General features: G+C 35.5%; 1 protein-coding gene across 1 annotated transcript in view; it reads left to right on the top strand.

The window, feature by feature from the left end:
* LATS1 (large tumor suppressor kinase 1) overlaps positions 1–14365 on the top strand; it is a 35666-nt gene extending 21301 nt beyond the window's left edge. The window contains exons 3-8 of the mRNA XM_044004268.1: positions 1300–1450; positions 2240–3756; positions 6668–7250; positions 10017–10199; positions 10454–10560; positions 12819–14365. Coding sequence (XP_043860203.1) covers positions 1300–1450; positions 2240–3756; positions 6668–7250; positions 10017–10199; positions 10454–10560; positions 12819–13328 — 3051 coding nt within the window. The 3' untranslated portion in view covers positions 13329–14365. The remainder of the gene's footprint in view (positions 1–1299; positions 1451–2239; positions 3757–6667; positions 7251–10016; positions 10200–10453; positions 10561–12818) is intronic.
* The last annotated feature ends 8544 nt before the right edge of the window (positions 14366–22909 follow it).

Raw genomic sequence — 22909 nt, 5'->3', positions numbered from 1 at the left:
AGCCTTGTTGGTCCTCAAATATTTTTCAGAATTCAATCATATGTCCTAGTCTTACACCGTTTAACTTAAATATGAAAATTCCATGACTAAACTCCTTAATCTCAGCCATCCAGAATGTATTTTTTCAACTACCCCTAAATTGCTTATCAGTGCACCTCACTGCATCATCTTCTACTGTCTTTTATATATTTTGTAGGGGGCAGCTAGATGGCGCAGTGGTTAAGCACCAGCCCTGGATTCAGGAGTACCTGAGTTCAAATCCGGCCTCAGACACTTGACACTTACTAGCTGTGTGACCGTGGGCAAGTCACTTTACCTCCGTTGCCTGCAAAAAAAAAAAAATTATATATTTTGTAGATAGCTACATCAGGCACTTAATAAATTTTCTTGATGGTGAAGGTTCTTAATAAAAATGCCTTACTTCTCTGAAAACACTTGAGCAGGTTGAATAATCAAATCAAAATCCTATTATTAATGACATTTAGTTTTTATATGAATATGAAATAGCATAACAAAGTGAATAGAATGCTGGAAGATTAGAGCTAAAATCCAACATTTGATACCTATACAATATTCTGCCCTGGCCAATTTACTATTTAACCTCTGTTTGTTTCAGTCAAATCCAGTCTGGCAATGTGGAAGAGGAGGAAATCACCATACCATAAGTTTACCAAATTGATGAAATCACAGATCTTGCATCTTTTTTTTTTTTTTTTTTGCAGGACAATTGGGGTTAAGTGACTTGCCCGGGGTCACACAGCTAGTAAGTATTAAGTGTCTGAGGTCACATTTGAACTCAGGTCCTCCTGAATCCAGGGCCGGTGCTCTATCCACGGCGCCACCTAGCTGCCCCCTGCTTTCTATCTTAATTACAATATTATTATTGCTTTTATTTCACATTCAAAGATGCAAGATCTGGGGCAGCTAGGTGGCGCCGTGGATAGAGCACCGGCCCTGGATTCAGGAGGACCTGGGTTCAAATGTGGCCTCAGACCCTTGACACTTACTAGCTGTGTGACCCTGGGTGAGTCACTTAACCCCAATTGCCTCACTAAAAAAAAAAAAAAAGATAGAAAGCAGTTCATTTCATGATAATTAACAAGTGATATTAAAAACCTCAAATATGGTTAGAAATTGTTTTGGATTATGAGATTCTGTAGTTTTTTTAATAGGCCATTTTCTGTGATTAGGTCCTTATGTTTGAAATTATGGTCATGTATAAGAAATCCCAGACAATACATTTATTCTTAACAGTTTAGAAGAATTCAGGTTTTTCCCTTTTTTTAAACTTCCTTATAGGATATGGTTATACGAGCACTTCGACAAACTAACAATAAAAATATAGAAGCAACAATTGAATTCATTAGTAAAATGAGTTGCCAAGATCCTCGAAGAGAACAGATGGCTGCAGCTGCTGCTAGACCCGTTAATGGAGGCCCAAAGCCACCAGGTATTTTCATCCAAATGGTTTTCTCCGTTAATCAAGTAGTTTCCATTATCACATAAGTGTTTAGGTTTTTTCTTTGCTTTTAGAAAATAAATTACTTTTTATAATTCTAGAAATTGATATGGATGATTTAGAATAATTTTGTTATCATTTTGCCCTTTAAATTCTACTCTAATTTCTCGTCATGGCATGGAAATGGCCTTGAGTTCTCAAAGGCAATGCCAATGGAATTTAAGTTGTGAGTATGGATGGGCCTGGCATTGGTATTGTATGTCTTTCATCTGAGCAGCCAGAGAGGCTCATTACCATAATGTTGACCACCTAAGTGATAAATTGTTTTCAGGCACAGCAATTTTTAAGGACCATCTACCAAAGCCTAGAAGAATTGTGATCTGTTCTGATGTCAGTAATACTCAAATAAAATGATAGGTTCTTAAAGAGCTGAAGTGCAGTTTGTGCCAAAATTACTACTACTGGGTTATGCTGTGGTTGACTTACAGGCTTTTTTCCCTGTCCCCAGGTCCCTTTACAAACTATTTCATAAATGTTTTGTTTTTTGTTTATTTTATTAATTTGTAATTGCAAATTTCCGATTTTATTTGGTGCTTGGCTATTACCATTTGTTCTAGCCTTTTCTTTAAGTATAAATCATATTGATATTTTAAAGTCACTAATGTTTTCAATCATAACTTTAAGAAAAAAGTACATGTTTTAGTTAATAATAGTCACAGTATTCTGGACCAAAATTTATAAAAATTCTATGGTTTTATCTCTTTTGTTTTTTGACATCAGGGAACGTACAGCAATCAGTTAACCGAAAACAAAGCTGGAAAGGTTCTAAAGAATCTTTGGTCCCTCAAAGACATGGTCCACCACTTGGAGAAAGTGTAGTTTTTCGCTCTGAAAGTCCTAACTCTCAGACAGATGTAGGAAGACCTTTATCAGGATCTGGTATAGCAGCATTTTCTCAGGGTCATCCTGGCAATGGACAGAGGGTGAACCCACCACCACCTCCGCAAGTAAGGAGTATTACCCCTCCTCCACCACCTCCAAGGGGACAGACTCCCCCTCCAAAAGGTACACCACCCTCGTCATGGGAACCAAATTCTCAAACAAAACGTTATTCTGGGAACATGGACTATATGATTTCTCGTATTTCTCCTGTGCCACCTGGGACATGGCAAGATAGCTACCCTCCACCACCTCTAAACACTTCCCCATTGAATCCTTCTAATCAGGGACAAAGAGGCATTAATTCTGTCCCTGTTGGCAGGCAACCAATCATCATGCAAAGTTCTAACAACAAATTTAACTTTCCATCAGGAAGACCTGGAATTCAGAATGGCAGTGGTCAGAATGATTTTATGATGCATCAGAATGTCCCTGGTGGCTCTGTGAATCGTCAGCCACCCCCTCCATATCCTTTATCTCCAACCAATGGTCAGAGTCCTTGTACTTTACAGATACAAACTGGGGGACCTGCTACTTCTTCACCATACACAAATGGAAACATTCCTACATCTATGATGGTGCCAAATAGAAACAGTCACAATATGGAACTTTATAACATAACTGTACCTGGATTACAAACATCCTGGCCTCAGTCATCATCTGCTCCACCCCAGTCATCACCTGGTAGTGGACATGAGATCCCTGCATGGCAGCCTAACATTCCGGTGAGATCAAATTCTTTCAATAACCCATTAGGAAATAGACCAAGTCACTCTGCTAATTCTCAGCCTTCAGCCACAACAGTAACTGCTATTACACCAGCCCCTATTCAACAGCCAGTGAAAAGCATGCGTGTTTTAAAACCAGAACTCCAGACTGCTTTAGCACCTACCCATCCTTCTTGGATTCCACAGCCAATTCAAACCACACAGTCAATCCCCTTCTCTGAGGGGCCATCCTCAACCATGGCAGTTATGCCACCTGTTGCTGAGGCTCCAAATTATCAAGGTCCTCCACCACCGTATCCAAAACATTTGCTACATCAGAATTCATCTGTTCCTACATATGAATCAGTTCCCAAACCTAGCAAAGAGGATCAACCTTCTTCACCTAAGGAAGATGAGGGGGAAAAGAATTATGAAAATATTGAAAATGGAGATAAAGAAAAGAAACAGATTACAACTTCACCTGTCCCTGTTAGGAAAAACAAGAGAGATGAAGAGAGAAGGGAATCTCGTATTCAGAGTTACTCCCCTCAGGCATTTAAATTCTTCATGGAGCAGCATGTGGAAAACATACTCAAGTCTCATCACCAACGTCTTCATCGTAAGAAACAACTAGAGAATGAAATGATGCGGGTAAAACATTTTTTTAAATCTCCTTAGAAATTGTGTGAACATCTGAATACATGTTTATTTAAAGATGATATTGCCCAACGCATTTAACATTTCAAATTATTGGCTAATATAAAATAACATCAGTTGATTTTGATTAATTTTAATCTTCTTTTAAACTTCATAGCATTTCATTTTGTATTTATTAGTTACTTTGTGCATTCCTTCATGAATTTTGGCTTGCATCAAGCTAAATGTCATTACACTATGTAGTTTTGTTTTGGTGGGCAATGAAGGTTAAGTGACTTGCCCAAGGTCACACAGCTAGTAAGTGTCAAGTGTCTGAGGCCAGATTTGAACTCAGGTACTCCTGACTCCAGGGCTGGTGCTTTATCCAATGCGCCACCTAGCTGCCCTACACTATGTAGTTTTTGCATGATATTATGCTGTATTTAAAAATAACAGAAACATGAGTCCTTTTTTAAATTATTAAGCATTTAGTTGAATTAGCAAAATTCTGAAATTGACATTTTATTCATTGTTAGAACCTATTAAATTTATTTGAAAGTTTGCCAAAGCAAGTCCTTTCATTTATTTTTCCATCTAACATTCAATTTATTAGAAAGATTCAATGTATATATTTAATTTATTAATTATAAAAAAATTAAACAGCTGCATTTCTAGTACCAGTAACTTTGTTTTCTTATGAAGATATATCACTCAGTCTAAAGATGTAGTTTATGGTTTTCTACTTTTAATTTAGTTGGTTTCCTCATTTGTATATGTGTTTGTAGTTTTAGTAGCTTGTGTACAGAATTAAATTTCTCTGTCTCAATTATAGTCCTTTTAATATTGAGAATCTATAATGTATTTTGAATTTATTGAAATATCCCCATAATGAGTTATTATGTCTTCAAATTACTGCTTTTAAAACATGTGGAAAGGAACACTTTGACTTGATCAAGCCATTCGCTTTAAGTTGTATTTTTAAATCTGTGAATTTCACAATATTTTTATTTAGCAACTGAATTTTGTTTTGATAAGTGCCTTTTAAATGTGTTTGACCTTTTTGTATTTTAGCAAGTAAGATTTCTTACTAAAGTCTGTCTAGGTTTATTTTCTTAGTTTATTTTTCCTTTTTCCTCTTCACTTTCACTAATAGCTGATTTAAACTATTAAGGTGTTGGAAGCTTTGCTGACTTCTGTAGCCTCCATTACTGTGTAGGCAAGTAAGATTTCAGAGCAAAAGTTCTATATTAAGACTAGCATGACACCCTTTTAAAAACTGCATGAAAATGTGCATCATAACAGAAGCATGAGGTTGCTACATTTTAACTAGTCTTTAGTCTTAAATTTTCTTAATTCTAATTTTTAAAGTTGAATTCCATTTCTGTATAGAGCTTTTAGTTATTTTTTATGTATTAGCAGAGAAGGAAGTTGTCATTCCCGCTTAAGTTTCTACCTACTAAGTTCTTTTTTTGGGGGGGGGGGGAAGCAATAAGGGTTATATGACTTGCCCAGGGTCACGCAGCTAGTAAGTGTCAAGTGTCTGAGGCCAAATTTGAACTCAGGTCCTCCTGAATCCAGGGCCTGTGCTTTATCCACTGTGCCATCTACCTGCCCTTGCTAAGTTCTTTTTTTAAAAGTTTTAAAGCTGATCTTTTCTTGTTCCCCTTCCTATATTATCTTGCATTGGACTGAATATTGTTTTACAATATTTGTTAATGAATGAGCCTAAAATATGTGTAGTGACCAGAAACCCCCCAAACATCCTTTTTAATCAGGAAAGAAGCATTCTTCCTGTTATACTTTAACATAGAACCTTCAAGAACATCCTTATTTTAGTTCCCTAAAAAGTTAAAGGGGAAACCTGATTATTAAAAACTGCTGTCTTGCTTCTCTTTGAAAGTGGTGATTAAAAGATGGTTAGGCTGGGAGGAGCTGCCTACTTTCATTCTTCTTTTTTTGTTTTCTTTTCTTTTTTTTTTTTTTTGTGAGGCAATTGGGATTAAGTGACTTGCCCAGGGTCACACAGCTAGTAAGTGTCAAGTGTCTAAGGCTGGATTTGAACTCAGGTCCTCCTGAATCCAGGGTCAGTGCTCTATCCACTATGCCACCTAGCTGCCCCCTAGTCTCTGATTCTTTTTTTTTGTTTTTGTGTTTTTTTAGTGAGGCAATTGGGGTTAAGTGACTTGCCCAGGGTCACACAGCTAGTAAGTGTTAAGTGTCTGAGGCCGGATTTGAACTCAGGTACTCCTGACTCCAGGGCCGGCGCTTTATCCACTGCGCCACCTAGCTGCCCCTGCCTACTTTCATTCTTAATACATTAGTTGCAGAAGAAGCAACCAAGCTGGGGTGAAACTTTTTCTCTTCATGGGAGAAGGAGAACATGGGAGAAGCAGCAATCACCACCTGTTTCACAGCATTGGATAGAAAGACAAAGTGGGCCACCTCGAATAAGAGAGAGGGGTATTTGAGGGCTTGGGCACACCACAAAGAGAGGGCATTTTATGGACGGTGAGTGTCTCTCACAGTTTAGTCATGATTTGGGATGGAATATGCATGGAGGGGCAGATGAGAATGCATGTTGAAAGATGTCTCTTGTGGGGCTTAGCAATGGGAACCTTTTCTTTGGGCAAGTAACTTAGGGAGGGTAAGAAAGCTGATCATCATTACCCTGTCCTTGTTCCTAATAGCAGAACCCTGTCAGCACACTCACCTTGTAAATCATGTTTTAATTATTTCTTGAAATGCACATCTGACATTTAATTTTCTCTTGTGTCTTATAGATTTCTAACATGCTTTATTAAAAATTTCTCCACATTTAACCTTCAAGTTACATGCCTGATTTTTCTGTATATTTCTAAATGTATAATAAATACAGTAGGGGGAAGTCTCTCAGTTTCAGGATCTAATACTTTGTTTGTTTGTTTAGGTTGGGTTATCCCAAGACGCCCAGGATCAAATGAGAAAGATGCTTTGCCAGAAGGAGTCTAATTACATCCGCCTTAAAAGGGCTAAAATGGACAAATCCATGTTTGTGAAGATAAAGACACTAGGAATAGGTGCATTCGGTGAAGTTTGTCTAGCAAGAAAAGTGGATACTAATGCTTTATATGCAACAAAAACTCTTCGGAAGAAAGATGTGCTGCTTCGAAATCAAGTTGCTCATGTCAAAGCTGAGCGAGATATTCTTGCAGAGGCTGACAACGAATGGGTAGTTCGCCTGTACTATTCATTCCAAGATAAAGACAATTTGTACTTTGTAATGGACTACATTCCTGGGGGTGATATGATGAGCCTGCTAATTAGAATGGGTATCTTTCCAGAAAATTTGGCAAGGTTCTACATAGCAGAACTCACCTGTGCTGTTGAAAGTGTTCACAAAATGGGTTTCATTCATAGGGACATTAAACCTGATAACATTTTGATTGATCGTGATGGTCATATCAAACTGACTGACTTTGGCCTCTGTACAGGCTTTCGATGGACGCATGATTCTAAATACTATCAGAGTGGTAAGTAAAAATCATAAAAACTATTTTCATTCATCAGTACTAATATACTAATATGGACTGGTGAATCAGGGTGATATAGTGGAGAGGTTAAAAAAGTAGAAGTTAAGAACCCTGGCTTCCAGTTCTCTCTCTGCCTTATAAACTTTGGATAATAGTAGTAACTGTCTTCATAGTAACTACTCAAATTTACCTAGTGCTCACAACAACATTGTGAGATAGGTAATATACAAGTATCATTTTCCTCATTTTACAGATAGGAAAGCCAAGGCAGCAAAAAATAAAAGATCTAGCATAAAAGCGCTAGTGAATGGGTCTTAAATATATATCGTCTCACAAGTTCATTGTTAATCACTTAACTCCTCTAGTTTTTAGTTCCTCATCTAGGCCAGTAAAAAGTTTGAATTCTACTGGAGGATCCTTCTTTTATCAAAATTATATTTTTATGACTATGGGTAAATGAAATGAAGACAGTTTAATTGGTGCAACAGATGCTTGAACTTGTATCAGCATTCTCCATCATCATAGTTTTAGTTTTAAGCTTGTTTAAAATAGTAAGAAGTCTCCTGAAAAAGTTTATCTTGCCTATAAGTCTATATTTACTGATCACTTAATATTAGAGAGATTATTTAATTTTTTACCTTACTAAATGGTACTAACACTTGATACATGTCTCATGCTGAATCTTTTGGCTTTCAGATTTTTTCAGTACTTTGAGCTTAATTTATTCATTCAGCAAGCATTAAATTGCCTGCTTTGTGCCTAATACTGAGCTAGACTTTGAGGATACAAAGACAAATAAAAAACCATTTCTGCATTCAAGTAGCCTTTTTTTTCCAAAGTAGATAAGAATGGAACTTGTGTTTGTTTTTTTTTTTAGTGAGGCAATTGGGGTTAAGTGACTTGCCTAGGGTCACACAGCTAGTAAGTGTCAAGTGTCTGAGGCCGGATTTGAACTCAGGTACTCCTGACTCCAGGGCCGGTGCTCTATCCACTGCACCACCTAGCTGCCCCAGAATGGAACTTGTGAACGGAAAATTAAATACAAAATAAACATAAAGTTATTTCCTAGGGTTAGGACATTAGCAACTGGAGGGATCAGTATAGGCTTTCTGTAAAAGGTGGTACTTTAGCTGAGCTTTGGAGGGATGTAGGGATTCACTGAGGTGAAGTTGAGGAAATATATCAGAAATAGCCTGTATAAAAATAAGGAAATGGTTTGAGGTGGAGAGTCACATTGGGGGGACCACAAAGTTTGTCTGTAATGCACAATTTAATTTGTGAAGTAGAATATTGTGAAATAACACTGGCAAGTAGGAGCCAGAAAGTGAAAGGTTCAAAGACCAAAATAAGAATTTGTATTTTCCTAGAGGCAAGAGTCAGCCACTGCATCTTCTTGAGCAATAAAAGATCCTCAGACCTATATTTTAGAAATGTCACTTTGACAACTGTGCCGAAAGAGTTCTTATAGAAGGGACAGAGACTAAGAGATTAATTAGGACACTGTTGTGACAGGTTCAGGTGATAGGTGATGTGGGCCTAATCTTAGATGATAGCCATGTAAGTGGAGAGATCTATAAGATCTGTAGAGGGTCTAAACTGTTGACCCCTGACAGTTAATTGAATAGGAGAGACTGGGAATAGTTGAGACTGCAAACCTGAGTAACTGGAAGGATGGTAGTGGGAAGTTGGCAGTGCCTCAGCAGAAATAAAATCAGGAAGAGAGTTTGAGGGAAAAATGATTTTTTTGCTTTGGACACAGAAAGTTTGAAATGCATAGGGGACACCTGCTTGTAGATATGCTATTGACATTTGGTGTTCCCGGTCTAGAGTTCACAAGAAAGATGAATTTTAGATCTATAGATAGGGGAGTCATTTGCAGAGAGCATAGTTGAACTCATGGTTGTTGATGAGATCACTGAGAGACTATATAGAAAAGAGCCCTTGCCTAAGTGGGATGGAACATGGATAATAATTAGCTAGAGGATGACCACAGGGCCATTGCTGTCCATTCTTTGTGGATGAGTTTCTTGCTGTCCTCTTTATCCAACCTCCAGATTTGCCCTGTAACTTTATCTCAGACAGCCATAACATCATTAAAGAGTATAGTTAATATCTAGCTGTCACCTTTGAAGTGGCAAACATTGTGTCTCCTGTTAAACTGATACATGAAGAGAATAATATTGTTGATCAGAGGTTCATAAACCCCATACTAGAAGAGCCTTCATAGACCATATAATCTATTTGTTCTTTTTTTTTTTTTTTTTTTGGTGAGGCAGTTGGGGTTAAGTGACTTGCCCAGAGTCACACAGCTAGTAAGTGTTAAGTGTCTGAGGTCAGATTTGAACTCAGGTCCTCCTGAATCCAGGGCCGGTGCTCTATCCACTGTGCCACCTAGCAGCCCCAGACCATATAGTCTAAACTTATCATTTCAGAGTTGAGGAAAGTGGGGCCTAAGAAGGATAAGTGATTTGCCATAGATCACCTAGCTTGTAAGAATCAGAGGTGGGATTAGAACCCTGAATTTTTCAAAAAGTTTAGTTCAATTCATTCATTTAATTCTTTTTTTTTTTGGTGAGGCAATTGGGGTTAAGTCACTTACCCAGGGTCACACAGCTAGTAAGTGTTAAGTGTCTGAGGCCGGATTTGAACTCAGGTCCTCCTGAATCCAGGGCTGGTGCTCTATCCACTGTACCACCTAGCTGCCCCATTAATTAAGTCTTACCCTTATTACCAAGTAGCTTCCTGAATGTTTTTCATCTTATACAGGTGACCATCCACGTCAAGATAGCATGGATTTCAGTAATGAATGGGGTGACCCAGCCAACTGTCGATGTGGTGACAGACTGAAACCTCTAGAGAGAAGAGCAGCACGCCAGCACCAACGTTGCCTGGCACATTCATTGGTTGGGACTCCCAATTATATCGCTCCAGAAGTGTTGCTACGAACAGGTACCATACCTTTTGCTATTGATTTATAAGAGCTATATTAATATAGAATAAAGAGAACCTGTTTTAGAACATAACTTACTTTATCAGATTTGTAATAAAAATGTTCATGTTATTGAAATCTATGCGACAAAACAAAGCATTTTTATAACTTACTATTCTTGTGCTTAATGATATTTATTTCTCAATTATTATTGTAATTGGATCTGTATATGTATAACCTTCCTTTAATGTAGTATACTGGCATTTTATTTTAGGCTATACACAGTTGTGTGATTGGTGGAGTGTTGGTGTAATTCTTTTTGAAATGTTGGTGGGGCAACCTCCCTTCCTGGCACAGACACCATTAGAAACACAAATGAAGGTAAGTAAAGGCCTATATAATATTATCTTATTGCATGTCAACTTGTATGCCCAGTCATAAATCTTATTTAATATTTCCTAACATTTATTTTTTTGGTTTCCTAGTGTATAATTTATTAATAGCAACAAATTGGTCAGGAGGAGGAGGAAGAGATTATTAAAAGCACACACAATGATGGCAGATGTACAAAAGAGCCATAAAAAAAAGTAAAAACAGCACCATAACTATTATTACTACATAGTACTACAATAATGGATTTTCAAAATAACAATCAAGTCATCAAAGAAAAGGTTGAATGATAAAAAGTTTTCATTATCTAGGAGGTTACTTAAGGTCTACTTCATCATGGAATGGTGGTTACCACTAAGGGTTCTGAAAAACTATGCTAATGGAGTACAATTACTGGCAGGTCTTAGTAAGCTAGAAAGGCTTCAAGTACTTACTGGGTTTTATGTCTGTTGTCTGGGGCTTAGCCTAGCTGAGTTCAGATCGGGCGTATCACAAAGTTGGACTTTTGGTATTGGGGTTTTGAGCCAAAGGAAACCTTAAAAGCCATCTTTTGAATTATAGATGGATTATAATGAACATCAAGTAGAAAGTGGCACCATATTGACCAATTCATACATTCTTGAAATACTGAAATATTCTCTATAAACCAACAGTTACTTCCCCCAATGTCCTATTCTGATGCTTCACCATGGCAGAAGATATCAATTAGATCTCAGAGACCACGCCAGCAGACTTCAGCCTCTGGCAGATAACTACCATGTCAGCCTCTGAGTTAGAGTCTGTTTAACTGACTATAGTTATTTGTCCAAGGACCAGTGTAAAATAACAAATAACTGGCATTTGTATAGCAATTTAAGGTTTTCAAGGCACTTTACAAATATTATATCATTTGATCCTCACAACAACCCTGGAAGATAAAGTTATTATCCCATTTTACAGTTGAAGAATCAGAGGTAGACAAAAGTTAAGTGACTTGCCCGGAGTCACACAGCTAGTAAGTGCCTGAAGTTCTTCCTGACCCCAGGTTCATTGCTCTATCCACTGCTCCAAGTAGCCACCTCACCTAGCTGTTGGTTAGCTAATTATGGAAAGGATCATTATTAGAAGTTTGGCCCTAACCCACATATACAAAAATATTTATAGCTGCTCTTTTTGTGGTGGCAAGGAATTGGAAACTGAGAGGTTGCCCATCAATTGGGGAATGGCTGAACAATTGTGGCATATGAATATAATAGAATACTATTGTGCTGTAAGGAACTATGAGCAGGCAGATTTCAGAGAAATCTGGAAGGACTTGCATGAACTGATGAGTGAAATTAGCAGAACCAGGAGAGCATTGTACACAGTATCAACAACATTATGTGTTGATCAACTATGATAGAATTGATTCTTCAGTTCCAAAGGACTCATGATGGAAAATGCTCTCCAAATCCAAAAAAAACCCCCCCAAACTGTGGAATATGGATGCAGATTGAATCATACTATTTCTATTGTTTTTTGTTGTTTTTCTTTTTTGAGGTTTTTCCTTTTTGCTCTGTTTCTTCTCTCATAACATGACTAATGCAGAAGTATGTTTAATGTGATTGTACATACATAACCTATATTAGATTACTTGCTGTCTTGGGGAGGGGGGAGGGAGAAAATTTTGAAAACAAATGTTGAAAACTATCTCTAAATGTAACTGGAAAATAATAAAATGTTTATATGGGGAAAAAAGACGTTTTGCCCCAGCTTTTGAATGATTGAAAACTATTTAAAATAAAACCTACATACAACTTTGTATTAGAGTATAAAGGAGCAGGACTAAGAAGGGTTAAAAACATCTTTCTGTCTAAAATTTCACTACTGTTGAATTTTGTTACATAGAAAATGTATCATATTTTACTCCCTTAGTAAAGATAGTTTTCAACATTTGTTTGTATAAGATTTCTAGTTCCAAATTTTTCTCCCTCCCTCCCTTCCCTCCCACTTTCCCAAGACAGAAACCAATCTGATATAGGTGTTTTTTATATATATATATATATATATATACACACACACACACACACATACACATATACATACATACATGCATACATGCATACATGCATACATACATACACAATCAAATTAGTCTCCATTAGATTTTCATAGCATTTTTTCTCCAGGGAGTTCAGCTGATGTGTTTATTAACTGCTGTATTTCATGTTTTGGGGGTAAAAATTTTATTAGTTGTCTAAAGTAGCTTCTTTTTTTCTTTATATTTCAAGGTTATCAACTGGCAAACAGCTCTTCACATTCCACAGCAAGCTAAACTGAGTCCAGAAGCCTCTGACCTAATTATTAAACTTTGTCGAGGACCAGAAGACCGCTTAGGGAAGAATGGTGCTGATGAAATAAAAGCTCATCCATTTTTTAAAGCAATTGATTTCTCTAGTGATCTGAGACAGCAGTCTGCTTCATACATTCCGAAAATCACACACCCAACAGATACATCTAACTTTGACCCAGTTGATCCAGATAAATTATGGAGTGAGGATAATGATGAAGGGAATATAAATGACACTCTTAATGGATGGTATAAGAATGGAAAGCATCCTGAACATGCTTTCTATGAATTTACTTTTCGAAGATTTTTTGATGATAATGGCTATCCATATAATTATCCCAAGCCTATTGAATATGAGTACAATAATTTACAAGGCTCAGAGCAACAGTCAGATGAAGATGATCAACACACAGGCACAGGGGTAAAAAATGGTGATTTAGTTTATGTTTAGCGCACTGGAAAGTAATTGAACTACATTTCTATGGCTGTAATTTTGCAAAAAGACCTCAACTATATTATGAGGCTTCAAGAGAAAAATTATGCAAACATAACAGAGCTATTTATTTTTGCTCTGTGTACATTATTTTATTTCCCCAGATTGTAGGGAATTTATTTCAACTATTAATTTATTCCATCATTATTAATCAGTAATTTAGGAAAAATGTTATAAGGAAAATTAAATTATGAACTGCATTTTGTGATCACTTCTTGGTACTTTAAGTACTTAAAACAAGAAAATAGTGATTTGTTTAAAAGGAGAAGTCTGTTATCTATTTGTACATATACTAAGTAATTTTAAAATAAAAAAAAACCTTGGAATTTTGGAAAGACAGTTTAACCTTGCTTTTAACCAAATATGAAATATATCCCACATTTACAGAGTTCTTTTCATAACCTTGGTTTTGATACAAAGCTAGGTGTTGCTGGCTCTTTGCTACAATATAAGCTAGAAAAATTAAGCCATCTGGTCAGTGTGTGTTCCCAGGGTTGATGATAATCTGGATAATTCACATCCTGGAACTAGGAAATACAGGGTTGCAACAATGTCATTGTTTATCAGACAGGGGTGAAAATAATAGGGGTTTTTTTTGTAATTGTAGTCCATCTATCTAATAGTATATTCAAAATATTTTTAAAGCTTAGAAACTTTAGAAAGCTATAGCACTATACCAATTTTTCTCTCCATATTACTGTATGTTTTTATATATTTCCATGTTTAAAAGGAAACAGCTGCCATACAAAAGACCTTTTAGACTAGTATTTTTATCATTTTGTTCATATTTTATTTCTTTTGTAGCGTTGAGCAAAATTGCAAACATTTTCAAGTTTCTGTGATTTCTATGAAACTACTATCTTGAATATCCTGTTCAGCAAGCATTTACCAAGTGCCTACTATGTGCAGAGCATTGAAAGAAATAGAAAGTTTAGAGGAGACTGTCCCCTCTTGCCACGGAGCTTACAGTCTTAGTAGGAGAAATAAAAGACATACAAAGACATACAAAGATAACTATAATATATAATAAGTGCATTTGAAGTACAAAATGGTGTACAATATATAATGTCCAAAGGGGAAGATCACTGCTGACGGGAATGAGGGAAGGCTTCATGGAGGAGAAAGTATTTGTGTTGGACTTAAAAGGCAGAAAAGCCAGGAAATCCTCCTTTCCATGTATAGCAGCAGATTATTTGATTTAGGAAATTTCAGGAGTATCTTAAGGTTTATTTGTCAGACTAGAATTCATTCAGAATAGTACTGCATTAGGAAAACATAATCTATGAAAGAAAAATGTATTTGACTCTATTAATCCTTTAAGACCTACTTAACTTTGGTGAAAGGATATGAATGCTTGTAGTTCTTTGGGGTGGGATGGGGAGTTAATTGCTAAGAAATTATTTTATACTTTGTGTAAAATGAATTCCCACTAACTTATTTAATTTTCATTAATATATAACTTATTTCCGCATCCTTATCGTGTGTAATGGTTAGGTTTCAAGGAAAACCTAGTGGTTAATTCTGCCGAAAACACATTTATCTTAGCTCTGGAGGTTAGGGGCAGATGGAGAGTACTAGCAGGGTGGCCAGTTAAAGTTGCCATTTTTATTTACCTTTCTTAAGCACCAATAAAGTAGAATTATATTATGTTCAAGCTTAATTTAAAATTTAGTTCATATGCATAAATATGAAGAAGCTCAAAATTCTCTTTGTGATAGAATAACACTCGTTTTAAGTTGTTCCACCAAGATTTAGCTTAAGACATTTCTATTATTGTATGATAGAAAAGGTCTATAAGATACATTCTGCTGTCCTCATACTTGCCTCTCTGCTGATTCAAGTTTTAAAACTCCCACCACTTTGTTTTGTTGAGGTTTGGTGTAGGGAGAGGTTGCCTGAAAAATGCTTTAATTGTATTTTGTAGGCTGTTGATGGGATTCTTTCTAAGGCACATTTGCTTAGAGAGGTGTATGAAAATTTTAATGGGATAACATTGTTCACTTAATGGAACAGTTATTCCCATAAAACTCTATGCAAAACAAATTAGCTGGTTAAAGAATTTCCAGTTCAACTCTTGCTTCTTCATATAAGCAAATCTCTGCAGTTCTTAATTTACAGTCTGGGTTGTTTAGTTCTCTTTACAGCTCTTTTGCTTCTGGATCTCTGGTGCAATACGGGGCAGAACTAGCTTTGTTAAATTTCTCACAGAAACAGATACCTCCCTTCTTTTCCTTTGCCCCTACCCACCAGTCCCAACCTCCCCCACAAGAAAGAAAACATTTATAAAGCTTATTTCCCAATTTGGGGAATTGTGCAACCCTTGTTTTCTAGGAATTCCCTCTCATAGCAGTATACATTCCATATTTGGGTGATTGAAAGTTTTTAGACTTTTATTATCTACAATTTAATACTTTATATGTACAGATTAATTCTTAAGTCTTATGCCAAATTCAGTTCATATTGATTCATTCTAGACACTGGCACATCTCGGGGTAGGGTGGGGGGAGGGGGTACAAAGATGTTCACAAATAGCAACTGAGAAACTATTAAAATTTTTCCAGTTGTTAGGAAAAAATCCTTACTGTCTTTCTTTAACTTGCCCATTTATCATATAAATTGTATTTATAAAATGTGTTCTATAATCATGTAATTGTAAATATTATTGTTATGTATTATTCAGTGACATTCTATCCAAGGCAGGCCCTCTTGCTGTATCTTTTCTATCTTCATGTTTGTAATAGAAACTAGAGAATGTATGACTAGAAAGTCACTTTGAGACTGACTTTAAAAACAAGTTACCTTCTACTGTTGCAAAGTGCAAAACTGTGAGTGGAAATGGTTTTTTTCTGATTTCATTAATAATGTTTAAGATGTTAGAAAATGCAGTAGATGGATTAATGGACAATGCTGCTGCTGTTATCCCAAGGTACCATTAAACACTCTTCCTCCCTCCCTTCCTTCCTTTCTTCCCTCTCAATCCCTCCTTCCTTCCTGAGAAAAACTACGTCTTTGGTGTTTAAAGTAAAACATTTAATTTGTTTGCTTTAGTTCATCCAAAGCAAAGAATAATTTGGGTCAACATTAGTTTAATATTTGTGAAGCGCCTTAAAAGAAGTTCCTGTGTGGAAGGCACTATTACCAGTTTACTTTTATATTGTATTGTGTATATATGTATTTTGTATTAAAAATGTTCCTCTTATAACACTACAGTTTTATAAAATTATACTTTGTTAGAAGGAATTGCAGCCTTGCAATACCGAATTCTTTGAATATTTCTGAATGTAATAGTTACCAGTAATCAGTGACATTTTTTGACTGTTTTATGAATCTCTTTGTATTTTCTCAATCATTTTCTCTAGTGTAACATCTACTGGGATAATAAAAACAATATGAAAATCTTTTCCTCTGTAATATGTTTGGAAATTAACTATTATGCTGCTATATAAATATAATGCAGAACTTTGTTCTAAAGTTTTCATTTTTTCTTAGTAAAATAAATTTATAGTGACAAAGTTACATTTTGTATAGCTAAGTATTTAGTATGTATACAACTCATTCATTACACAAATTAGTTCTGGTTTGAATTCTTTTTACTTTTTAAAACATGCATATTATGTTATTTCTTTCTGGTTTCTCATCTTTCAGTGTAAAATTGTCTTAAATCATTTTGCATCCTTTCAGTCTGTCATCATCCTTTAATTACTCAGCAAAGTCTTCCAAATAGCCATTATTTAACAATTCTCTTTTAAAATATTCTTTTCACTAGTGAATATATTTGATTACTGTATGGTTAAATTTATTCCTCAAAGAAAGTCCTACTTACATGCCTCATTGTGACATGAAGGTGAAAAGCCTTGGGGTTTTCAAATTTTGTACTAGTGGAGGGAAAGCAGGTTCTACTAAACTAAAAAAGTTTGAAATATGGCTTAGCAATGTAGTGCGTCTCTTATTCAAGAAGCAACTGTCTTTCCCCAAGATTCAAAGTAGTGAATTTTTGCTTGAAGTACAAATGATGGTTCTTTTGTTGCAATGGGTTATATCATCTCTAGTCCATCCATATTACTACATGAGTCCAATAAAGAATTCTTCAGGGTGGTAAGCATGTGATAGTCCTATCAAATTTGAGCCTTAACACCACCAAGAGAAAAACACTAACATTGTCTTCTATAGAAGTTCTAATACTTGAATCTGTGATTTTACTGGTGTGGACATTCCGTCTAATGATGTAGATAATAACCCTTTCATAACTTCTCATTCTTTATGATGTTTTTTTCTGAACCTTTCCATAAATTCTCCATAGAAAACTCACTTGATATACTGAAGCTATTTCTCTGACTTTTTTAAACTGTTGGTGCTGCAGATGACACCTTTTGGCTATCTGTCTATTGACTCTGATTCTGGTTATCTTATATTTCTAGTCATATATGTCAATTATGCCTTTTATTCTACTTTTCATGTACAAGTAAGGTCTGCTTATAAGCACATATATTTTCATTGTCTTTTGGGTTATTGTAATTTTACTCCTGCTAAGATCATGGGTGTCCCATGTTGAAAAGCAACGTGAAGTCCTACCAAATTCCTTTTATGAAATATAAAAGTGTTGATACCTAATATGAAAGTGCTGATACCTAAACCACAAAGAGCAAAAACAGAAAGAAAAGTATAGACCAATTCCATTAATGAATCTGGATGTAAAAATTCTAAATAAAATTACTAACCTGGAGACTACAATAGTATATCATAAAGGTTTATATCATAAACGTGAACAAGTGGGAGTTATACCAGGAATGTGGGGATACTTTAACATAAGGAAAACTATTAACATAAGTGATTATATCAATAACAAAAGTTACAAAAATTGTGATTATGTTAATAAATGCAGAAAAAGCTTTTGGCAAAATGCAACACTCATTCCTATTAGAAAACACTTGAAAGTATATTATGATAAGAAGCATCTACCTAAGCCATCAGCAAGCATTATTTGTAATGGGAATAAGCTAGAAGCTTTGCCAATAAGATCAGGTATGAAACAAGGATGCCCATTATCAGCAATGTTATTCAATGTTATATTAGAAATGTTAGCAATAACAAGAGAAGAAAAAGAAGTTGAAGGGATCAGAATCAGCAACAAGGTAATAAAACTTTCTTTTTGCAGATAATATAATGATATACTTAGAAAATCCTAGCGATTGAACAAAAAACAGGATATAAAATAAACCCACATAAATCATTATTAGTATTTCTGTGTCTTATCAACAAAACACTACCAGAAGAGATATTAAGAGATACCCTATTTAGAATAACTGTAGACTATATAAAATTCGTGGAGTATATCTGCAAAGAAAAACACAGGAAATATGTTAATATAATTATAAAACACTTTATACAAGTAAAGTCAAAAATATGAATTGTTCATGGATCAGCAGAACCAATATAATAAAAATTACAATTCTACTTAAACTAATTGTTCAATGCCATCCCAATTAAATTACAAAAAAAAATTATTAAGCTGGAAAAAATTCATTTGGGACAACAAAAGGTCAAGAGTATCAAAGCAATAAATGGAAAAATATATAAGGATCAGCAGTATTATAAGGCAGGAATTATCAAAACTCTGGTACTTGCTAAGAAGTAGATGGAGCGGTGGAACAGATTAGACTTAATACACAATAGTAAAGTATTATAGTAACCGACAAAGGTAAACATTTAAGCTTTTGGAATAAGAATATACTGTTTGGTAAAAAATTGTTGGGAAAGGTAGAAAGCAGTCTGACAGAAATTGGGTATAGACCAGTATCATACCATTTACCAGGATAAAGCTCAAAATGGATCCATGACCGAGATACAAGAAAACTAGAACATGGAACTAATTACCAATCAAACTTATGGTTAGAAGAATTTATGAATAAACAAAAGATAGCATTGTGAGATGTAAAATGGATAATTCTTATTACATTAAATTTTTTAGTGTTGTACAAATAAAACCAACGTGGCCAAGATTAGAAGGAAAGTAGAAAATGGGTAGGGGAGATTTCAGATATGTAGGGAATTTTGTCAATTTTATAAGTCATCCCTCAATTGGTAGTGGTCAGGATATAAACAGGCCATTTTTCTTTTTTTTCCATAAAAGTATTTTATTATTTTCCAGTTACATGTAGAAATAGTTTTCAACGTTTGTTTTTATAAGATTTTTAGTTTAAAATTTTTCTGGGGGCAGCTAAGTGGCACAGTGGATAGAGCACCGGCCCTGGAGTCAGGAGTACCTGAGTTCAAATCTGGCCTCAGACACTTAACACTTACTAGCTGTGTGACCCTGGGCAAGTCACAACCCCAATTGCCTCACCAAAAAAAAAAATTTTTCTGCCTCCCTCCCCCTTCCTCAAGACAGCAATCAGTCTGATATAGGTTATATATGTACAATCACATTAAATACATTTCTGCATCAGTCATGCTGTGAAAGAATCAGAGCAAAAAGAAAAACCTCAAAAAAGTAAAAAAAAAAAAATAGAAATAGTATGGTTCAATCTGAATCCAGATTCCACCCACAGTTCTTTTTCTCTGGATTTGGAGAGCATTTTCCATCATGAGTCCTTTGGAGCTATCTTGGACCATTGCTGAGAAGAATCAAGTCTATCACAGTTAATCAACACACAATGTTGTTGATACTGTATACAATGTTCTCTTGGTTCTGCTCATCTTAGCATCAGTTCATGTAAGTCCTTCCAGGTTTCTCTGAAATCTGACCAGGCAATTTTTCAATGAAGAAATCAAAACTATATGTAGTCATGAAAAAAATTATCTTACCTCATTATTGATTAGAGAAATGCAAATTAAAACAACTTTGAGATATTATGTCATGCCTATCAGATCAGCTAAAATGATAGAAAATGACAAATGTTGGAGGGGCAGTGAAAAGATTGGTACATTGATACATTCTTGATGAAACTGAACTGATTTAACTATTTTAGAGAGCAATCTGGAATTATGCCCAGAATTATAAAACTGTATACCCTTTGACCCAACAATTAAGTCTGTTTCCCAAGGTGATCATGGAAAAAGGAAAAGAATCTATACATTCTAAAATATTTATAGCAGCTCTGCTTGTGGTGGCAGAGAACTGAAAGTAGAGGAAATGCCCATCAGTTAGGGAATAGCTAAGGAAGTTGTAAATGATTGTGAAGTAATACTTCTGTGCTATAAGAAATGATGAGCTGGTTGATTTTAGAAAAACATGGAATGACTTCCGTGAGATAATGAAATAATGAAAAGTGGAGTAGAACCAAAAGAATATTGTGTACATCAACAGCAATGTTGTTTGAAGAATAATTGTGAACAATTAATTCTGAATATTATAAATACTCAAATCATCTACAGAGGTCCTATGAAGGCAGGTGCTATCCACCTCCAAAGAAAGAACTGATAAACAGAAATATGCATAATATGGTTTTACATAGATTTATAAATCTATGTCAAATGATAGCCTTCTCTAGTGTGGGGTGGGGAGGGGGAAAGACAGTTCAGAACTTAAAATGTAACCAAAAAATTAATTTTTTTAAAAAGAAAAGGAATGTGCAATTTTACAAATGTGCTTCAGCCCAATCAAGAAATTCTAGGATTCTAGTTTATTACTCACCTTTACCTATCATATCACACACACACACACTTCTATATAAGTTAAAAACGAATTGCTCTTCCACTGCATTTGAAAAGCTAATGAGTATTTTTCATCCATGTTGTTTTTTCAGTATAGATAATCATACCTTTTTTCAATTACTATGACACACACTGAAAGGATTTGGATTATTATGGGGCTCAGTGGTATTGATACAATGCTTTCTGCAAATACCATTCTGAAAAGCTCTCCAACAATAGGGAATAATTTGGACTATGTAAAGCAATGGTGTCAAACCCAAATAGAAATAAGGACCCCTAAACCATACAAAAGGATCCCTACAGGCCACATACTGACTTAATGTTAAAATGCAGTATCTGAGGGGCAGCTAGGTGGCGCAGTGGATAGAGCACCGGCCCTGGATTCAGGAGGACCTGAGTTCAAATCTGGCCTCAGACCCTTGACACTTACTAGCTGTGTGACCCTGGGCGAGTCATTTAACCCCAATTGCCTCACCAAAAAAAAAGTAATATCGGTGTTTTATTGCACTTTTTTTGTTAAATATTTCCTAATTACATTTTAATCTGGTTCAAGTTCCAGTGGGGCAGTATTGTGGGCCAGTGTTTGATACCTCTGGCATAAAGGATACATTTCATTAAACTTTAAAACATTAGGGGAGGCAGCTAGATGGCGCAGTGGATAGAGCACCGGCCCTGGAGTCAGGAGTACCTGAGTTCAAATGCGGCTTCAGACACTTAACACTTACTAGCTGTGTGACCCTGGGCAAGTCACTTCACCCCAATTGCCTCACGAAACAAACAAAAAAACATTAGGGGTGAGACTTTGCGTCCCTGTTTTATGCCTCATTTAACATAACTATTCAGTGTTATGATTTGTTACAGAATCGTATATAATTTTAATTTGAATGAAAAACATTGTTGGAGGAAAGCATTTGAGGCTTTTACATCTCTGTTCTACAGAATTGAATGCCCTTAAAAAAACATGAATAAACAATGGATATAACAGATTATTTGTTCTCTATACCTAATAGATCTTGTCTACTGCAGAAAATCATCTAAGAAAGCATACCTGATCATTTTTTAAAAATCTGAATATCTTTCATAGAATATGATAAAGATTTTATAAGCATAAGAAAGGAGCCATATGAATTATGAGTCAAGATGTTGATTTCTGTTGTTTAATTGTACTTCTTTGTTCAGGTGTATGTATATATTATATGTATACTTGTATTTGACACACACATATTTGATGTGGGGAACAATTTTTTTAAGCATGTGGGTTACTTTTTTTGGACCAGTAACTAAAAGCAACTTTGTGCTTAATCATGTAATAAGCATTTATTAAACACCTACTAAATGCAGGCACTGCTTCTCAATTAAACACGTGGTTCATTTGTTTTCCAGTTTCTTCTAAGGCTAATTGAACCCTCCAGCTCCATTCTTTTTTTTTTTTTTGATGGGGTAATGAGGGTTAAGTGACTTGCCCAAAGTCACACAGCTGGTAAGTGTCATATGTGTCTGAGGTCAGATTTGAAATCAGGTACTACTGAATCCAGGGCCAGTGCTTTATCCACTGCACCACCTAGCTGCCCCCCAGCTCCATTCTGAATGCCCCCCCAATAACTGTTATCCAAACATTCCTTTAGGCTAACCTAGTCCTACTATTTCCACACCCAAATACTGCAATCCCTTTTCAACTCAGTTTTGTTCAATCTCCGTCTTTTATTCTTCCCTACTCATTCATTGCTAATGAGTTCTTGCCCTACTTTGCTGAGATTAAGGCCTTCCTTGCAAAGGGGGTAAACAAATGATGATTTGTAAATATAAAGGAATATTTTTGTGTTATATAAGAAATTTTAAAAAACAGATAGTGTCAGAGAAATCTGGGAAGACTGAAAATGAAATGA

The sequence above is a fragment of the Dromiciops gliroides genome, chromosome 4 (assembly GCF_019393635.1).
Source record: "Dromiciops gliroides isolate mDroGli1 chromosome 4, mDroGli1.pri, whole genome shotgun sequence".
NCBI lineage: Eukaryota > Metazoa > Chordata > Mammalia > Microbiotheria > Microbiotheriidae > Dromiciops > Dromiciops gliroides.
The sequence above is the reverse complement of the archived record's forward strand: the minus strand, read 5'-3'. Positions and strand labels throughout refer to the sequence as shown.